Here is a 19564-nt window from a genome sequence, read left to right as displayed (position 1 = left end):
TTAGCATGAGTTCGAACGCTTGGCTTCGGGAACACTGCTGCTAACCTATATGAAATACAGGCCGAGCAAGTTCGATGTGGCCAAAATGACCAGGACACTCCGACATCCCCTCTCCACATGTCTGACACTTGAAATTGCGATCTATTGTTCCCATTCTAGGATCCATCAACCCGCCCTGCTTGACTTTCTGCCCAGTTTCATCCATGACCTCCGGGAACTCAATTTTTGCCACAGAATGCGCTTTCTGAGGAACAAACGAGTAACAGTTGCAGCTGAGTCATTGGCGGCACCGCAATCAAACCTACGATTTCTTCTGGAGACAAAACACCAAACTGAACCTCTCGCACCGTTTTGATTGGCGCCGAGGAGTATGCAAAGGCGTGGCCGAGCATGATGGATGATTAGTGAGAATTAGATGCCAAACAACAGTGAGACCGTTTCGTGTGTAGAGGTGACGCGCGAGACACTCCACAAAAAGAATACCGATATTAAAGGAAGAGAGGACGCCTGAAATCTTCAAGAGCCCCAAGCACCTTGTTTCAATGCGTGTAGACACGACTCGAACTCGTCGTTAGCGGGAGCGGTTGCTCAACGAATTTTTTTGCCACTGGAAGGAATGTTCAGACAAGCGGGAAGAAAAGCTGCCAGAGACAAAGCGCAGCGTGAGAGAGCGCGCAGGAGAAGTACTGGCTAGTACAGGACACCGTGGAAGTCGAGTTGTGCGCTGAAGGATGAGTGCCGCACCAGAGATGGTGGTGGTGAAGGGTCAAGTTGAGGGTGGTTAACTCCGTTAACTCCGTGTCTTTTGTCCGTCACCAAAGGACGAAGCACTTCGTTAGACGCCGTGCGCTCACAGCGTCCACTATGGCGACTCTACCCATACATCTGCCGCCTCCGGTAGATGAGGCGCTTACTGCGAGTCTCTCCGTTTCCAAGCTTCAAACGTCCTCTATGAGGAAGTACCTGGCACGTAACCACTGCGCTCAGTATTCATTGCGCTTTGACAATGGTACAATTTGATAGGAGGCTGATCAACTCATGGACGCGCTGAAAGCGGCCAGTACTATGCTTGCCGAACTGAGGACATCATCCCTATCCCCAAAACAGTATTATGAACTTTGTAGGCATCCACTGTTGCGGGATCCTTTTGCTCCTTCTGACACCTCGATGTATACGGCGCAGACATGGCTGTTTTCGATGCTCTAAGATATTTGTCAAATTATCTTTATGAGGCGCATACTACTGGCAAGCACCACCTGGCGGATTTATATGAGCTTGTTCAATACGCTGGCAACATCGTTCCTCGTTTATACCTCATGATTACTGTTGGCTCAGTATACATGAGCATACCGGATGCACCCATAAAGGAGATTATGAAGGACATGATGGAGATGTCGCGCGGGGTCCAGCATCCCACCCGTGGCCTGTTCCTGCGCCACTATCTTAGTGGACAGACGCGGGACCATTTACCAATCGGCGAGGAACAAGGGTGGGTTATGGGATTCGTGGCAATCTACTGTTGCAGCTGATTCCATTACATTAGACCTCAGGGTAATCTCCAGGACTCAATTGCCTTTGTTGTCACAAACTTCGTTGAAATGAACAAGCTGTGGGTTCGTCTGCAACACCAGGGCCACTCTCGTGACAAGGAGAAACGCGAACTGGAGCGCAAGGAGCTCCGAATTCTTGTTGGTACCAACCTCGTTCGCCTCAGTCAATTAGAGGGGGTGGATTTGGTCATGTACCAGAGTACCATCCTGCCCGGCATTCTGGAACAAGTAGTCAACTGCAAAGACGTGATCGCCCAGGAGTATCTCATGGAGGTTATCATTCAAGTATTTACAGATGAATTTCACCTTCACACACTTGCCCCATTCCTCTCCGCCACTGCCCAATTACACCCTAAGGTCAACATCAAACAAATTGTCATTGCACTCATCGATCGGCTAGCCGCCTATGCTGCTCGCGAAGCCGAGAATGAGGACCCAGAAGAAACGAAACGCCAGGAAGAGGCTGCAGCAAGGCGATTGGCGGAGCGTGTGCAACAACAAAGAGAAAGGCTCAGGGAACGCGAACGGCAACGACTTCATGGCTCCACGTCGAGTGTCGATGGCGTGTGGGCTGACTCCCCAGCCAGCCCAACTAGTCCAGTGGCTGAAACACATCCTCCTGACGCCTCCGCTTATGGATCAAGCAATCTCGATCCATCCTCAACAGAGGAAGGGAGAGGGAAAGTAAAAAAGTTCCGTGGAATCCCAGAAGACGTGAGACTATTTGAAGTGTTTTGGTATCAAGTAGTGGAACTAATCAAGGTATGTTCTTTGCCGTGCGTTCTTGTGCACGTGTGACAGCTCCGCTCTGCGTGAAGGCTCGACCAGACTTGTCAATACAAGACATCACCGCTCTTCTTGTTTCGTTGGCCAATCTATGTCTCAGCTGTTATCCGGACAGACTTGAATACGTTGATCAGGTCCTAGGCTTCGCTCGTGAAAAGATGGGGGACTTCGCTGATAGGTTCGTTGCCTTGCAAGACGATATTGCAGTGCGGTTTGCCTGTCTGACAGCCATTCCCAGCCCTGATCTTCACATTACTGCCACAACGTCAAACATACTCTCGCTTCTGCTTGCCCCTATAAACTCGTACCAATCCGCCCTGACGCTTCTAGCAATTCCCAATTACTCACCCTTGCTGGTCCAGCAAACTTTCGCGACTCGTCGCTCCATTGCCACTTCCATCGTTTCCTCAATTCTCAAGAACGAGACATACTTAGAAACACCGGAGGATGTTTCTGGTATTTTGGATGTATGTCATGTTCTTATCAGAGACCAGACAGATACAGGCGTCGGAATGGGGAGTACCGGTCCATCAGGTGGACGTGGTATTCGCATTGACCCAGAGGACGTCGCAGAAGAACAAGGCTGGGTCGCTAGAATGGTGCACTTGTTGAGATCGGATGATCTAGAAGTACAGCACGAGGTTCGAGTGTTCCCTGTGCATGCCAAACCCGTCAAGGAATAATCACGTTCATTTAGCTGCTCCAAACCGCCCGAAGATATTTCGCCGAAGGAGGCGATCGCATGAGATACACGTATCCACCGCTCATAACGGCGTTTATCAATCTAGCTCGAAGGTACAAACCTCGCGAATTCGAGGCAAGCTCCTCCTTTCCACTCTGTGTCCGATTACTGAGATCTACTTCGTAGGAAGTGGATTGGCCCTCGAAAGTCACGACCCTATTGCGATCAATACACCAATTGATTTCCGTTTTGAACACAAAAGTGGATTCGCCATCGATTAGTCTTCGGTTGTTCCTTCTTGCTGCCCAAGTCTCTGATTTATGCGGCTTTGAAGAGTTAGCATATGAGTTTTACGTGCAGGCTTTCTCTGTCTATGAAGAGTCCATTTCGGACAGCCGGGCGCAATTGCAGGCTATCATAACTATCATTGGTACCTTACAAGGCGCTAGTGTCTTCGGGAGTGATAATTATGACACTCTGAGCACGAAGGCCGCACTCCATGCTGCAAAGTTACTCAAGAAGCCGCATCAGTCTATTGCTGTACAGCTCGCTAGCCACCTTTGGTGGCAGACACAAACTCCTCAACAGCTGTCCGCCGATTCTCCTCCCCCCTCAGCCGATGACAACAAAGATGAGGCTTCTCAAGACAAACAGGTTAGTTGCGATGTTTTCAATGCACTTCCCTGCCTCATCTACCGGCCTAGCCCATGGAAGATGGGAAACGTGTACTAGAATGTTTGCAGAGATCACTTCGCGTCGCTGGTGCCAGTTTTGAAGAGATCATCAGTCTTCAGCTCTATTGCGATGCGTTGGATCGTTACCTTTACTACTTTGATCGAGATATCGAAGAAGTAAGTACTCTGATTATTCAGTTAGATTAAAATTAACCGGCTATTCTAGGTGACATCGAAATACGTCAACACAATCATCGAATTGATAGTCAATCAAATTGATATTGCATCCTCTCCCGATCTTCATCCTACCGCACGAGCACCGCCAGGTTTGATCGAGGGCGTACAAGCGCCTGAAATGATCATACGGCATTTCCGGAATACCTTGGATTACATTCGGTCCAGGAGATCTGAACCTCAGGATCGCACCAAGTGGTCCGCAATTGACATTGTGGGCGCTCTGGTAAAAATGGGAATGACGTCTTAATGTGTATTATATATGATTATCGATTTGCATACTTTCCCTCCGCACGACATGCCATAGATGATAAATCCGACTTTAAATATGATTGGACACACAGGGACTAGTCGAAAGAAATTAACATGGCCTCCTTAGGTTCTGGCGCCCGATAGGTTTGCGATTGCAATGGTCCGGTAGGTACGGAAGGGAATATAGGCATCGAATTGACAGATTGGTATGGCTGAGGTTGAGAGGGCAAAACGACAGGGACCGAGGCCGGTATGGCTGGAGGGGGTATGTGCAGTTCATGGGGAGGAGAAATGGGTGCAGAGAGAGAGGGGGGAGGGGGGATCCGGGACGGTTGAAGCTCTGAAGGTTGAGTCAGCGAAGCCATAGCAGAGGGATTGTAGGATGGAGTGGGTTCATGTTGTTCATGTTGTTGCGCATGGGAGATTGTCGGTTGGGCAAGAGGTTGTGTCATCTGCTGCGACAGTTCGGGCTGTTGCGTTTGCGGAACATATTGGGGGTATTGTGGCTCGTTATAATGAAAAGTTGGCGCCTCCGGTTCTGAACTATGCGCTTGGTGAGAAACTGGGCTCGATTTCCATGAAGGTGAGGCAAGGGGTTGATATGAAGCGGAATATGGTGCGTAAGGTACGCTTGCAGGATGAGACGGGTATGGTTCAGTACGTTGGGGGACAAAATGGCGGGATGTCGAGATCTGTGATGTGAGCAATTTGTCATAGAGTCGGGCCGCCTCGGAAAGTTTCTCATTCATCTCAGATAGTATTTCTGGAGGAAGGTTAGAATGTCGAGAGCTCAATACTGCACAAATACACTCACGTTCTCGACGCCCTGTATCATCCAAGCTTTGAGCCAATTTTGGTCGCATTCTTGTTGCTCGATCATAGAGTTCGGTTACACCATGTTGCTGCATCAGATCTGTTGCTCCTTGGGCACTAGCCGACTCGACCGTTTGACTGAATGCAAGGATAGCCTCTGATTCCGTGGGATCCAGATCGAAATTTGGAGATATCTATTGGGTCGATTAGTTCCTTGGTTCAAATATTGGCTACACGACTTTCCTCTACAGCAGGTGAAGATGGCACATACGCGCCATCATACAGTGCGGGTTCGTCTTCGGTGGGCGCGCTCGCCTTCGGAGCTGGGATTCCCATAAACTCGCCTCAATGGCTGCTCGCAATTCCGGATCGTCGTCAGGGCCATCCTGCACATTTGGAACGACCAGAGGAGGCTCATTTGCACCAGGGAACTCGGGAGGTATGTAGCCTACTCTCCGCGGACCGTGCCCAGGGTCTGCAAGGCCCGCCTCCTCCAGAGATAGTTGGATAGCTCGTTGCAAGTCTTCATCCTCTGACTCGGAGATGGGTCTTGTCATCGTGGTCCCACTTTTTGACAGTTTACGGGGATGTTTCGAGCCTCGGAGGCTGGAAACAAACATGCTGAGCGTCTCACTACAGCTGATAGCACAAGGTGACTTGCCTTTTTGCCTTGTTCACTTTGATATGACATGAATCACAGACACGGACTGGTTGTACGATTCCAAGATGCGGTAATGGCATCGACTTGCTGGAACACTGTTGGTCGAATATAAGACCACAGCAACGGCAGTGATGCTTCCTGTTGGTGAACGAGAACGGGGTTCGACATCGCATGCAAACGTCCGAATCTATCCATTCCGGGGGCTTAAGGAGTATAAGCAAACGAGGGAGGGAGCATTCGTACATGGACTCACAGTCAGAGTATCCGTCATTGCGGCGCTCATTGCGGCTGGATCTATAGGTGGAAACGAGTACCCTATAGAATGCGAGCAGATTTGAGCGGGGTCATCCAGACGAATTTCTAAGAGCACTGACCTTCCTGCTTCAGAATTCTATACGTCTCGGTTGTATACTTGAGTGAGGGCTTGCCATCGAACGACACAGCCCAATTCTGTATGAGACGGAGGATCTTCCCTTTGACGTCATTGTTAAGAGCCTGTGCGCGAAGCTTGAGACACAAATGACGCTTTATTTGTCGCGCTGACCAACCGGAGACTTGAGCAGGGAAACAAGGTTGTCCATGAAATCACGCGACGCAATCTCTGCTAAGAAATGATCACCACCATTCTTAATGCATGTGTCTGTGAGCTAAAGAAACAAGGGCATCAATTACTGCTGCCATGACTAAGGGGCGCCACGTACTGCAAGGGCTGACAGCTGAACATTTGGGTTCTTGTGGTTAATACGCCGCTTAATGCTACGCATTGCCTCCCTGGCATGTACACTCTTCGATCTTATGGAGTCACTGATCTCAAAGTTGAGCTCTAAGTCTTCCTCCCCAGTGGGGAGGGTCTCTGCTGTCGCTCGATCTACATAAGGGGGTTCAGCCAACTGCATGAAGTACCCACAGCTATCCAGAAAGCAAGTAGTTCGTACCAACATCCTCGTCAAATTTCGTCGTCGAAGATGCCCAGAAAAGGCCAGACATTGTGTTCTAGTGGAATACCTGATGTGCGTCTGTTCAATTGTGGATTGCGCGCGCTGGGCACCGGCTAATTGCGATCTCCAATTGAATTGTTTCTGCCACTCAAGTCAAGCGGGACTTGTACACAAACGGCATGTCCAAACAAGACAAGGCAACAACGGAAAGAAATGCGAAGACGCTGAGAGAGATGGTCAAGCGCCCAGGAAACAAGGTCTGTGCAGATTGTAAACGTAACGGCGAGTAGTGGATGCAATCACTTGCTGAACATGCGATGGTCTGACATCTTTAATAGATCCTCGCTGGGCATCTTGGAACATGTAGGGGGCTATCCTTTCCAATCAAACTTGACTCTTATCACGCCATGGCCATGAATTTGTAGAGGCGTTTTCATATGTATTCGATGCTCTGGCATCCACCGAAGCATGGGGACTCACATATCGAAAGTCAAATCCGTGGATCTCGATGTGTGGACACCGGAGCAGATGCAGGTAGGTTGAGTGCATTATCCCTTCTTCACCTCGGGTGATGGTAGCTGGTTTTTTGTATAGTCTATAGAGAAGTGGGGCAATGAGAGGGCAAACCGATATTGGGAAATGCACCTCAAACCCGGGCACATTCCTCTTGATCACAAGATGGAATCATTCATTAGGTCCAAGTACGAGTCTCGACGTTGGGCAATGGATGGAACCCCGCCAGAGGATCCATCCGTGCTTGACTCGAGCGATCAGAGCTCCAAACCCCCGGTGCGTCGTATATCCATGGTCGGATGGAGTGTGGGGCTCATCGTTCATAAAGGCATCCGAACCCCCAGTTAAACAGGAGCCAACCCAGGATCTGACAACAAATGCACCACCCTCGAGTGCAAAACCTCCTCGACAACACACACTTTTGTCCACAGCTATTCGTTCCAAGCCTGTTCAAGGAGCGCCAGTGGCACCGGCTCCCCCAACAACCGCCGTTACATCTCCCCCAGTTCGGGACGATATCTTTTCTCTTGACTTTACTCCTCCCTCATCCAATCCCCCTGCCCCAACCCCGAAGAGCGATGTGAAAAACGACATCATGTCTCTATTTTCTTCCTCAGCAGCCGTTCCTACGGTCAATGTCCCCCAGCAGCAAACTAGCCTAGTCGGGCATACCGGCGTTGGACATTGGGGTGTTCAGTCAGGATGGAGTGCGCAGCCTCCAGGTGCGGCCCCGAATCCCTGGGGTTCATTTTCATCTCAACCGCAACTTGCCACGACCACGATTCCTGCATCGACTCCAGCAACTTCAATCCCTAATACGACATCACAGAACATTTGGGCTTCTCCACAACAACAACCCCTCCAACAATCCAACGATCTGTTTGGGTCCAACATGTGGGGTTCAAGCACAGCAGTATCTGGGAGTACCACCTCGGATCCTTTAAGTACATCCTTCAAGCAAACTAAGAAAGACGATGCCTTTGGCGATATTTGGGGAGGTTTCAAATGAGAGCACCGTTATTGTGACCATGACCATGACCAAGTAATCACCAAATATACTTCATGCATGTACATATCAATTTTTTATGCAGCCGCCAGAGCTGCTTCGCGTGCCATGAGACGTGTCGAAGCGACGATACTGATGGATACGAACAAACTCCCAATCCCGTCAACGATCAGCGTTCCGACCGAGACGCGATCCCCGCCGCCGTCGGCAAATAGTGTAAAATAGAGGATAAAGGAAATTGTTGTCCAAATGACGTCCCATCCGATTGATGACTGCGCGGGATGAGAATGAAGTGTTTCCCAGAGACGAGCGATGACTGAATCGTCTGTCGGAAGAGACATAATTTCGCGAAGGGTCCGCGCGCGTATCACAAGAGAAGCGCTTCCTAGGATTGCATAGAGCCAGGTTGAACTGATACGTCCCGGGATTTCAAAAGGTACGATGGAAGGTGGGATGAACGGAGCGAAGAGCAGGACATGCATTACGAGAAGATTCGGAAGGAACTCGCTGGTACCCGCTACGGCTGGAGTGCGCCAAATGGTAGCCAAGGAAACGAAGATTGGGATCCATACCCATGGCGATGCACACAACGGCTGACCAAGTCGACGTGTCGGAGAACTTGAGGGCTCCGACATTGCCAGACGAATTGCGATAAAGAACAAGTTGGACGCGACAGATATGGCTACGACCTGCCCAAGGAACATATAAGCCCAAACATGCGGAATCTGCAGTCTTTTTGCTATTTCACGATGCTCTGTGAGTAGATGAGTCGGGCCAAAGGAACAACAACATGCGCACACTCAAAGAAGAGGAACGCCGTCCAGGGTCCCGCAGTGAACAGGCACAGTTGTTCGCTCCACCACCAATTGTAAAGTCCCGTAGACACGACTGCCCAGGCCTGTTCAAAGAGCTTGGTATTGGTGAGCCAGTCGGAGGCCCGTTCAATTGTGGCTGAAGAAGGGGCAGGATGCCTCGATTTATAGTCGTCAAAACTCCACTAACACCCGTCAGCGAAGGAAGGGAACCAAGTCGGGTAGGCAGACCTTAATGAAACTGAACATATCTACCTTGCCGTTAGATGGGTGTGAGAGAATGAAGCAGTCTACGAACAATACCATGTGTGTGCAAATGACACAAGGCTCATGACAACTAAGCCATGATGAAGATTACTCTTCCATCTTTTCCATGATGCAGTGATGAAACCGAAGAGCGCAACGATTAACCCAGCGTAGGATGTGAGGATTCCAAAAGCCAAAAAATTCATAGTGAGAGCGAACGAGGGAAAAAATGCTCCGGGTGAGGCTCGAACTCACGACCTTAGGATTGCGTGGCGAACAACCCACTCATATCAAGTATATGAGACCTACGCTCTACCAACTGAGCCACCGAAGCAATAGCAGCGTGACAGTAGTGCCTCTGGGTCAATTGTAATCAGTCAAACTGGCCACCTGAGATGTACACAACTGTAAATACATGGTTCCGCTTCCTCCCTTTCAAGAGAAAACCTACAAAACCCCTTTGAGATGAGCGCAAAAGGAAAAATACACGTGATCATGGCCGAACAAAAAATGATGGGAATTGATTTAGAAACCAGCCAACGACCATTGCCTACATGTGACGTTATTATGTAATAAATATTCATTGCGTGCGGTCTCATCGTCCTCTCCCTGTTATTCCCCAACCCAACCCAATTACCAAACTAAAATTATTAATTACCATTACAGCGTTTGTGTATTGTAGAACGTGCTCGGAATAGGGTTTGTTTAGTGCAGTTAGTGTAGCATTGCTTATCGGTGTTATATATACATTGAAGTCATCCTCGTGCAATAACTGTGGCAAAAAAAAATCCACCAAGAATGAATCGAACCTGCACAAGCAGGGGGGAGACAGGCTCATAAACAGCGCTATAATCCACTAGACCAAGTAGACTCACATGGATCCGGTCCTAAAAGTAATATATAAAGTGTTAATTTCAGCCACGGATCCGGGGTTGATCACGAAGTCAAAAGCCGCCCAATGTACATTTTTCATGACATTGATCACCCCTTGGAATTGAAGTTTTTCATCTTAAAAGTTTTCTAAGGGAGAAAAAAAGAAACACCATACAGGACTCGAACCGAGACCCATCCAGACACGGGATTAAATAGAATCCGGCACCGGCCGCTACAGCCGTTTTCGGCTTAGTTGTCACGTGATCCGTTTTTGATTCCGCCCTTGCTCGTTGCCCAAAAGCAGGGCTCAACAAAGAGTGCACCATATCTCAGCAACCACATAAGCTAGTCACTTGCGGTTTGCTGCAAAACGTTTGTATATCTATTACGCCCGAACCTTTTTTAGCGATAACGATAATTTTTATTTTTCATGATTTTAAGTTTTACCCCTTTTACACGATTTTCTCGACAACGGCTGGATAGAATGGGCTGTAAATTGGGCAGAAATAAGTCTCAATGTGTCCCTCGGGACCTTTTTTTTATTTAGTAAATACGTTGCGTTTTGAGTTTTTTATTACTCAAACGTTTTCTTTGGTAATGGAAATCCATTGTACATAGTTTTCTCAATAACCACTGCGTGAAATACAACGAAACTTACGCAGAAAGCACTTGAGCAATATATCTCGGGACCTTTTTGTTTTCAAGTTAATCGGTTGCATTTTCGTTTTTTTATCATTTACACATTCCCCGCGGTTATACATGCTCATGCCAGCGGAAAAAGCAACCGATTGACTTGAAAAAAAGGGGATCCTAAGATATATTACTTAAGTGTGTTTGGCATAAGTTTAATCGTATTCCACGCAGTGGTTATTGAGAAAACTATGTACAACGGATTTCCATTACCAAAGAAAGCATTTGAGTAATAAAACACTCAAAACGCAACGTATTTACTAAAGAAAAAAAAGTTCCCGAGGGACACATTGAGACTTATTTCTGCCCAATTTACAGCCCATTCTATCCAGCCGTTGTCGAGAAAATCGTGTAAAAGGGGTAAAACCTAAAATCATGAAAAATAAAAATTATCGTTATCGCTAAAAAAGGTCCGGGCGTAATAGATATACAAACGTTTTGCAGCAAACCGCAAGTGACTAGCTTATGTGGTTGCTGAGACATGGTGCACTCTTTGTTGAGCCCTGCTTTTGGGCAACGAGCAAGGGCGGAATCAAAACGGATCACGTGACAACCAAGCCGAAAACGGCTGTAAGCCAAACTGCCATCGCTAGGGGCCTCAACCAAACCATATATATGTACAGTTAAACTGGCCTCACAATTCCCTCGCCCCCCTTCATCCACTATTTTTTTCTTACTGCATACAACTTTCTGTTCCCTTCCGTTACATGCCCCACAGTTATGAAGGCGCCCGGGCCCCTGCCCGTGCGTCTTCACGCTTGCATCCTATTCATTTTCTTCATTGTAATTGGCGGATTCAAAAAAAATATCATCATTTTCATATTTGTGTAAATTCATCAAACACGTGATTTTTTGCGCTCATCTCAGAGGGGTTTTGTAGGTTCACTCCTTTCAAGGGCCACACGGACATCACAAAACCCGAGGAACACCCGAACACACCAACAGAATACCCATCATATTGTAGAGCCATTCCCCCCATGTACGCTACGGTGTTAGGACGGGATAGCTGCACTACCACGTCATCACGAGGCCGCGGGGTAATAAGGTTACGCGACATGGAGTCGAAGACTTCACCAGGCACCATCAGGGATGGATGACCATGGGCGTGCGCGGTTCCGCATGGGGTGTGCAAAGCTCTACAGCGCGTAATTCCTTGGCGTTCATGCCTGGTGCGAGCCCGAGTTCGAAGACCTTCGGTCCGGAATGCTTTAAGTGGTTGGTGGCTACGATTACCCGGGCGTTATAGTTCCTGCCGAGAGTGCAGCTTCTATCTAAGTATTTGACAAGGCCAAAAGGACATCTTGCTCTACCCTAGAAATTACGTCAAGTAGCCTATCGCGAGGTCTTTTTTCTTTTCCACAAAGTTTCTGCGTATGTAGGCTCACGCACAATTTAGCCGGCCGTGGCGGTCCCCTCGTTTCTCACTGTCGGACTCATACGCGATAACCTCACAAGGGGCCGATGATTTCATCTTAGAGGAAAATCTCACCATGGGGTTCACGCGATCCCGAATCACGAATGGATCTCTCGAATGGTTTGCTGACACAAGGTCTTCGGAACCATTGACGTGCGCTCGAAAGTCTACTCTATGGGCACGGGAAACAGGCGCCCCTACCGGATCCATAGCCCATGCCGTATGACTATGTCGTCTTTCGCGCGTCTGAGGTTCAACATCTCGCAGCTGACACGGAGCCTCGGCCTCAGCCACGGAATATCGTGAATGATCCCGCAGTCCTGGGTGTCAGTCTTATTCCCTTTTTCTTTTTCCATCTCATGATGAAATATTCACGGATGTAATATTGTCCGAGAGCACAAAAACCCATGTGGAGCTTTCCGTTGCCTTCCTTCTGAGCCATCTCTATCCGTCAACTGCTTTGATGATCGTAAAGCTAACATGCTCTCGATCACAGGTTCCTAACGCACCATCCAAGGCCCCAGCAACTAGTGAAGTTCATATTCCAATTGACCCCCCATGTTCCTTCAGTGTCAATCTGCGCCTTTCAGGCCGCTAAAGAACCCACGCGCGTTATCGCTGCCTTCACAATCTTTCCTTACCTGGTTGTTGTCACTCATGAGACTTACGCATGTCTTTCTCCCAGCCACCTCAAAACGGGCCATCTTCTGTTAAAAGCGAGGTTAAGTGACTTTCCTCTGCTCTCCCATGATGGCATTGGTTTGCCCACATGGGGGTACTGTAGTCTTTCTGCTGAGCATTCCTCAACCCGATTATTCGTTTACGACATTGCTGACCTCAAAATTACACCGCCTAAGCTCCACCGGTCACTGTTTATCAGCCGGCCACCAATGTCCCTCAGCCATCGCCCCAATCAGCGACTCAACCAGCGCTTCAACCAGTCCCCAGTCTGTCCCCTCCCTGTTTCTAGCTCACGATTTCCTCTCGATAACTGGCGATCCCAGCCGGGGAAAACTGTTAACAACCTCGTAGCAGAGTATGTACAATGTTTATAGGTAAAGGGCAGAGTGGCGCAGAATGAATGTCAAACATTCAATAAACATGAAACGAGGGGATAATAAAGGAGTGGTATGAGGCGGTACTAACGAGCCCGGGCGCCGTATGATTTGTTGTTTTGCTACTATACGATGGCCAAAGTCCGTGAGAGGAGATGAGTTTCTCGTTTCAGTGATGGAACACGCAAAAGTTCGAATGGCTGGCTCACACCTCGCTGTGACGCGTTGAACCTTGCGACCATGAATTTGGCGGCGTCGGGAAATCCACGATAAGTAGTTGCTTATTGGGTACACATCGATTACTTTGTCATGACATCAATTGTCGCTCTTAGGCCAGATGTGTTTGGGGCGAACTGCAATGCAATCGCTTTACACTGGTGGTGCGCAGCATGCTGAGCGCACTGGCGTGCGGGCGAAGGAGTGAAGCTATTGGGAAAGTTGCCGAACAGGGATTAGGAGACGCACTTCTACCTACCCTTATGTTTTCCAGAGCCGGGTAAGCGCTGAGTGGAGGCGCCTTGTACTGAAGAGTATGGGACCAATAATACGCCTGGCGGAAGCCGTGACAGAGGTCGATATTATTCAGGGTCCACGGCTGATATCTCAAATATTGATCATTTTTTTTGTTTCCGCCCCAAACCTCTTCTGGGGACTCAACATCATGAACGAGGACGAAGAGCTCTGGGGTGATCCGGGGCCGTCGGACCATAGAGGATCGATGGTTTCCATGGTCCACCCTAAAACAACCAACAACACCTCTGTCCACCATGACGAGGCAGACTCGGAAGATGGGGGGAGCGAGGGTTCCGTCCATCCTTATGAATCTGAAACCGATGAAGCGAGGTTTTTCATCGTTCGCGACGGGAGGAGGTACAATGATACCAGTCAACTGTATCCTCTCCCAGCAGGTGAGTTAGTTATGCGATGACAATAGAAGAACTGGGTGTTCTCACTGGCAATGTTGTTTATGGTAGATGAGGAGGAATGGGACAGACTGTGGGTTCATTTTACTTTGCATGATGCGGCGCCCCTCATTCCCAAATCGCGATCTCCTAGAGCGGACCTCCACAAGATCCACAAGATCTGTTTAGGTAGCCTCTACCAAGCCTCGACAACTGTTGAAAACCTGCTGGCAGATGAAGAAGGGGAGGAGAAACGTATCCTAGATTGTGGTGCGTCCGCCGCTTTATTATATATCTGTTACTTCCGGAGCAATGCTGAGAAACCCTCAGGATGTGGAGGGGGAGAATGGTTAGTGCATATACCAATGATAGCCGGAAGTTCTATGCTGATCAATGAGTTCATGAAGGGTGATTGAAATGGGGTTGGTATGTAGCACGGCTGCGTCATCCACAATGACTCAATACCGAACCACATGATGGAACTGTACCTAGAAATTCCCTCACGCAAAGGTTAACGTTGTTCATCTTTTCACGATTACATCTTCGACTGACCTATGGTGTCCATGTGTGGCACACCAGGTTGTTGGGGTCGATCTTGCACCTGGATCCATCAGGTAAGCCTTGCCAGGACCTGAGAGTAAACATTCAAAGTTCACATGAACCCAGGGATCAAATGCCCACAAATTGCCGGTTCGCGTCGATGATATTTCTGGCTCGGTTGTGACGTTGACAAGTTCTGAGGTGCTGAACTCAACAGGTTCGAATTTGACGACGTCAATAAACCATTAAATCACTTGTATGGTAGGTTCTTCATTTTGGTTTGTTGGGTATGCGCCGGATGGCCACTGACTTGTTTTGGCGCTGTAGGTAAATTTGATGTTGTGCATGCTAAGTCATGTTTTCTGGGGGTGTGTTAGCCGTGACCTTTATTGCCGACTGCTCTGTTATAAAATAATATGTTTCATGGATAGATCGCCAATTACCAGCACTTCCTGAACGAAATGGCCCAATGCCTGAAGCCAGGTATGTTTGGAGTGAACTCGCAGCAGTAGAAAACTTAGTGGTGCGCAATTTTAGGGGGTATAGTACTCATAGTGGAAAGTCCATTGCGATTGATGGTACCGGCAATGGCATCAGCAAACAGTGTATTCGTCGGAAATTGGCTAGCACGGATGTTTGAGGGTAAATTTCCTGGCCTTATTTGCCCTCAGCCGCCTCTGACATGTTTGGTTCAGTGGTAGAAAACTCGATCCAAGGCAATGGATTGGATACCATAGCGATTGACAGCCTGCAAACGTTGATGGAAGGGCATCCCCAACTCGAAAATGAGGAGTCCTTTGTTGTCAACATCCCGGTAGGTCCATGGACTATGGCAGAAACTCAATATCTAGGGGAAGCCAGTGAGTTCATCGGGGGACTAATGCAAGAAAATGTTGTGGTAAGTTCAGTGAATCTTGGAACTCCATTCTTTCTAATGTGGGTGTTTCCATGCATCTCAGCGGCTGGTCCAGGCGCTGAGGAACGTCCTTCTCCAAGCCGGACATCATCCACGATTGGCAGATGAATGGTTGACATCAGTTACACAAGGTGAGTCACTATAACGCGTGGGTTGTCAGGAACAAAAGAGCAGCTGACTATCCTGGCCAAGCGATCACATCTCCTTCAGCAAGGCTCATCTCAACCTGGAAATACTTTTGTGCAACCCGCGTGGCGGATATGGATGTGCACTTGGATGCAGGGGCAGAGGAGGGAGAAGAGGAGGGAGAAGAGGACGAAGAGGAGGATGAAGAGGATGAAGAGGGAGAAGAGGATGAAGATGAAGAGGACGAAGAGGGAGAAGGGGACGAAGAGGAAGAGGAGATGTTGCGAAGGGGCCAATGTCTAGAGTGGGTTCGACGTCACTCGACTTCTGGAATCCCGAACAGACCGTGACCAGTGGCGTGATAGCCACTCAACGAACACAGCCTCGCCCCGCGCATACACGCATCCTCTTCCTACCCTCCCATCGAAGCATGCAGCGCTCACATCGGAGTCATATGTGTAACTCCCACATCAACAGAGTCCCGGACTCGGAGCACCATGCTATCATGGGCGGGGTTGTACGTATTGAGATCTAGTTGAGACGGCCTGGGGCACATCCAAGAACCCGCCTTCCGGGAAAGATGTCAAGCTCAACCCTAGATCCGCCATGAGCTGCGTCATTTGTTCGATTTGTACCGCAATCGTTCTTTTTGTCTTGGACGAAACTAGCAACGCAGGAGTGGGAAAGCATCCCGGATGATATTGTTTGAGCATGGCAGCAATTAGACGTTCCGCTTCTACCTTCTCTTCTTGCCTGGCTGCAATGTATCGCTTACTCATAACAATCAGAATTACGAAATAGGACGAAAATGGGACGAATACGGTGGCCTTTCTTGCTGATGTGCCAATGGCGCTCGTGCCACTGAGTATGCATCGCGACGGTTGGTGCAGGTAGAATCAACCTCGCCGACGCTACTCAATACTTTCCAGGGATGTGAGCCTCTCCTGATTGGGCCGGAATAATGTTTGGGTGCTCCGACCATATAGCCTGACGTCTCTAATGAAGAGCTAAAGGTGGTTGTAAGAAAGGCACCCTAAAGACTCCAACGATCGATGGGAGAGGTAGGGGACGGACAAATGGGCAGCAAGAGCCGCGAATATGTAGCCACACAGTTGTACTAATAGTTAAGCAGAGTGTCCGAGTGGCGCACGACAAGTTACGATGCTGAACACCAGGATCAAGGGCAGACAATCACGCCGCCGTCGCTAATCGCAAGCCGCTAGTGATGAATGCTTTCTTGTGCTCGAGGCTACCTCGGGTTCTGTTGGTGATTACCGACTAGACACGCGATTGCTTGTGTGTCCTCCGAACACCTCTGGTTATGTCTTCTGCTGCTCTCTCTGACCTCGAATCTGCCACCAAGGCTGTTGATGATATTCTTAATGACAACCTTCCACGGCGCTTTAACAATATGTGATGCATGCAGCTTCGGTTCACAGCGGCCATGAGGTGTTAATGGGGTTCTTGCCCAGTCGATTCGTCTTACTTCGCTTTTTCATCTGATGGGGAAAGGTAACTTGAACGTGTTACAATATTATGTGGCGCATTGCCGATATTTCGGTTGGGTTGGGGTGTCACTGTGTTTGACATGTGAACATTTGAGCGCCTAATAATTACTGAATGTCTCAGGGCTTGAAGTATGACGAGTTTAGTCGGGATTGACAACTATTTCTGATGAACGCAGCGTCGGGAAGTTTGGAGGCAGCAAGGGCAGGAGGAGCGGGAACACGCTATGCAGTAGGTCTCGAATGCGATGTGATTGCCGCAGATGTGACGTTACTATTGAAGCTAACAAACGCCTTGAATCGGTTACGTGAAGTGCCTGTATTCGGACCCGCTTTTGACGTATGCATCAACTATAATCATTGCATAACCATCATGTCCCAGTGCTAGCTAGCTAACTGTGGTACGACAAACTACTTGTTAAGGTTCTGCTGGACGATACCCTTATCTTGCTGAGCATTGCCGCTAGCTTGCTGCTGCTTGTCGCCTTTGATGGCACCCGTGACGGAATCCAATTTCCCTTCGGCACGATCAGCGATTCCTTCACCGTAGCCTTTAGCTTTGGCGGCGGTGATCTCAGCTGGAGAATGAAAATCGATAGAGAAAGGTAAGAAGTTAGTTGCGTGATTCGAGTAGGTAGGGCAAGAGACCCGCCTTCGCCTGCAACATGCTCCTGCTTTCCAGAGTCGACCCATGCTTGAGAACCAGTGAGGTTTCCAACCTATAAAGGAGTAAATCAAGAAATTATGAGTGTCAAGATGAATACAAAGGCATAAGAACAACGTACGGTCTCGACGACGGTGCCCTTGACGGAGTGATACTGTCCGGTAGTCTTCTTGGGGCCTTGGTTGTTGTTACCGTTGTTATCGGTGGACGACATGTTGATTAACGACAGGTGAAACGTTTACTGAAGATCAGTGATTATGAAGGTGGTGGAGAGGAGAAAGTGGGGGAGTTGGTGGAGGAGAAAACGGGGGTATTTATACGCTCAAATGTGAGATGGGGCAATATGACGTCGATTCACGCGTTGCGCCGCGTCGCTTGGTTAATGTGGCGCTCCGCATCATCACGTCAGATGTGCGGTTGGAGTCCAACGTCATTACACCACCTTACTCTATCCGAAACAGGGTAGTTTCATTCACAACTTGAGCTCAAGCTGTCCCCATTGCCAGGGAAGAAGACGAGCCAGCCCAACTACCCCTTCAACGGGATCATCACTCTGACCAGTACCAGAAATTTACGCACACTAGCATCCGACATGTATAAAGAGCATACTGCTTTTGGCCAAGCAGCATCGAGGCCTCACAACGTAAAAATTCTGGAGCTGATGACGTCGACATTGTTTCACTCAGCAACTGTATTCGGAAAGAATAGTAGAGCTCATTATCAGCATGAACAATCACTGAGAGAAGTGCATCATTCGAGCTGGAGTCGGGAACGCCATTGTGCACGACTGGTCAAGCGGCCTTCCTGGCTGGACTGATGAAGACACTCGAAGCAATTCGCAATGAGCACAGGTCATATGGCGGGTCATAGTCCGCGGCGCTGTACATTGGGCACAGAAATGGCCAGGCGGCTTGTCAAGCCCCATATTAGGAAGTAACATGACTGCCCTGTGTGGAGCAAACTCCCGGAACGGAGTTAACGGACATAACATCGGGTCGTAGTTGCACGATAACCAGCGCAGTGCGCAGTGTCTTTCCTCATCGCAGAGGGAGACTCCTTCGACATCCCATCAGTCTCCTGTTCCTCACGCTATCCTCAAGATGAAAGGAATCACCAAGGCCTTTATGCGGTAAGCCCAAGCCTGAGGCGGAAGACGAAAGCTGAGAAGCTTATCTGACCCTGGTCATGTATCGGTGCCGGCTTTGTCGTTTAGGACACCCCATATGGTGTCCGCGAAAGTTGGAATGGCTAAAAGTAAGTGCTCCTACCCTCGTTGGCATTTTCGACGTTGAAACCCTACCATGAATGAACTGGCGCTCAATTCTTATCTGTATCACCTTGCGTCCATCTTACGTGCCTACTCTATTGTTTTAAGAATCGAATGATCCCGAGTTCGATGACCTTCAACGTCGATTTGTCTCTCTCGAACAGGCCCTAGAAAAATCGCTCAAGGACACTAAGACCTTTATCGATGGTGTTCAAAGTAAGTGCTACACATCCTTACTCTGGCTATTTCGTTAAAACCCCACTCCGTACTCTCTTCTTGCATATTCGCAATCCATCCCTTTCCGTCGCCCAACCGAATCCATTCAGCCCTCTTCTCCGCAACCGAAAACTGGGCGATCCGCTTTACCAACATCTTTTCCCCATGGCTGGAGAATTCGACATCATAGGGAAGTTCCCCGATGCAGCTCACACATCCCAAAACGTGG

The 19564-nt window shown here is 48.9% G+C and overlaps 1 protein-coding gene and 1 non-coding gene across 2 annotated transcripts; one reads left to right on the top strand and one right to left on the bottom strand.

Annotated features, from left to right (window-relative positions):
* Positions 1–9397: 9397 nt before the first annotated feature.
* On the bottom strand, positions 9398–9501 carry EI90DRAFT_t388. The gene has a single exon. It is a non-coding gene; the product is annotated as a tRNA-Met (tRNA).
* Positions 9502–13530: 4029 nt separating this feature from the next.
* EI90DRAFT_3298069 (S-adenosyl-L-methionine-dependent methyltransferase) lies at positions 13531–16496 on the top strand. Its single transcript, XM_039067486.1, has 15 exons — positions 13531–14112; positions 14179–14195; positions 14256–14371; positions 14432–14450; positions 14509–14527; positions 14594–14611; positions 14681–14715; positions 14768–14791; positions 14859–14902; positions 14969–15009; positions 15073–15124; positions 15179–15283; positions 15337–15539; positions 15601–15688; positions 15750–16496. The coding sequence occupies exons 1-15, from the start codon at positions 13732–13734 to the stop codon at positions 16031–16033; spliced, it is 1446 nt and encodes a 481-aa protein (XP_038907302.1). The 5' UTR covers positions 13531–13731; the 3' UTR covers positions 16034–16496.
* Positions 16497–19564: the final 3068 nt, after the last annotated feature.

The sequence above is a fragment of the Cantharellus anzutake genome (assembly GCF_015039405.1).
Source record: "Cantharellus anzutake strain C23 chromosome Unknown EI90scaffold_532, whole genome shotgun sequence".
Taxonomy (NCBI): Eukaryota; Fungi; Basidiomycota; class Agaricomycetes; order Cantharellales; family Hydnaceae; genus Cantharellus; species Cantharellus anzutake.
Note: the sequence above shows the minus strand (reverse complement) of the source record. Positions and strands in the feature narration are given on the sequence as shown.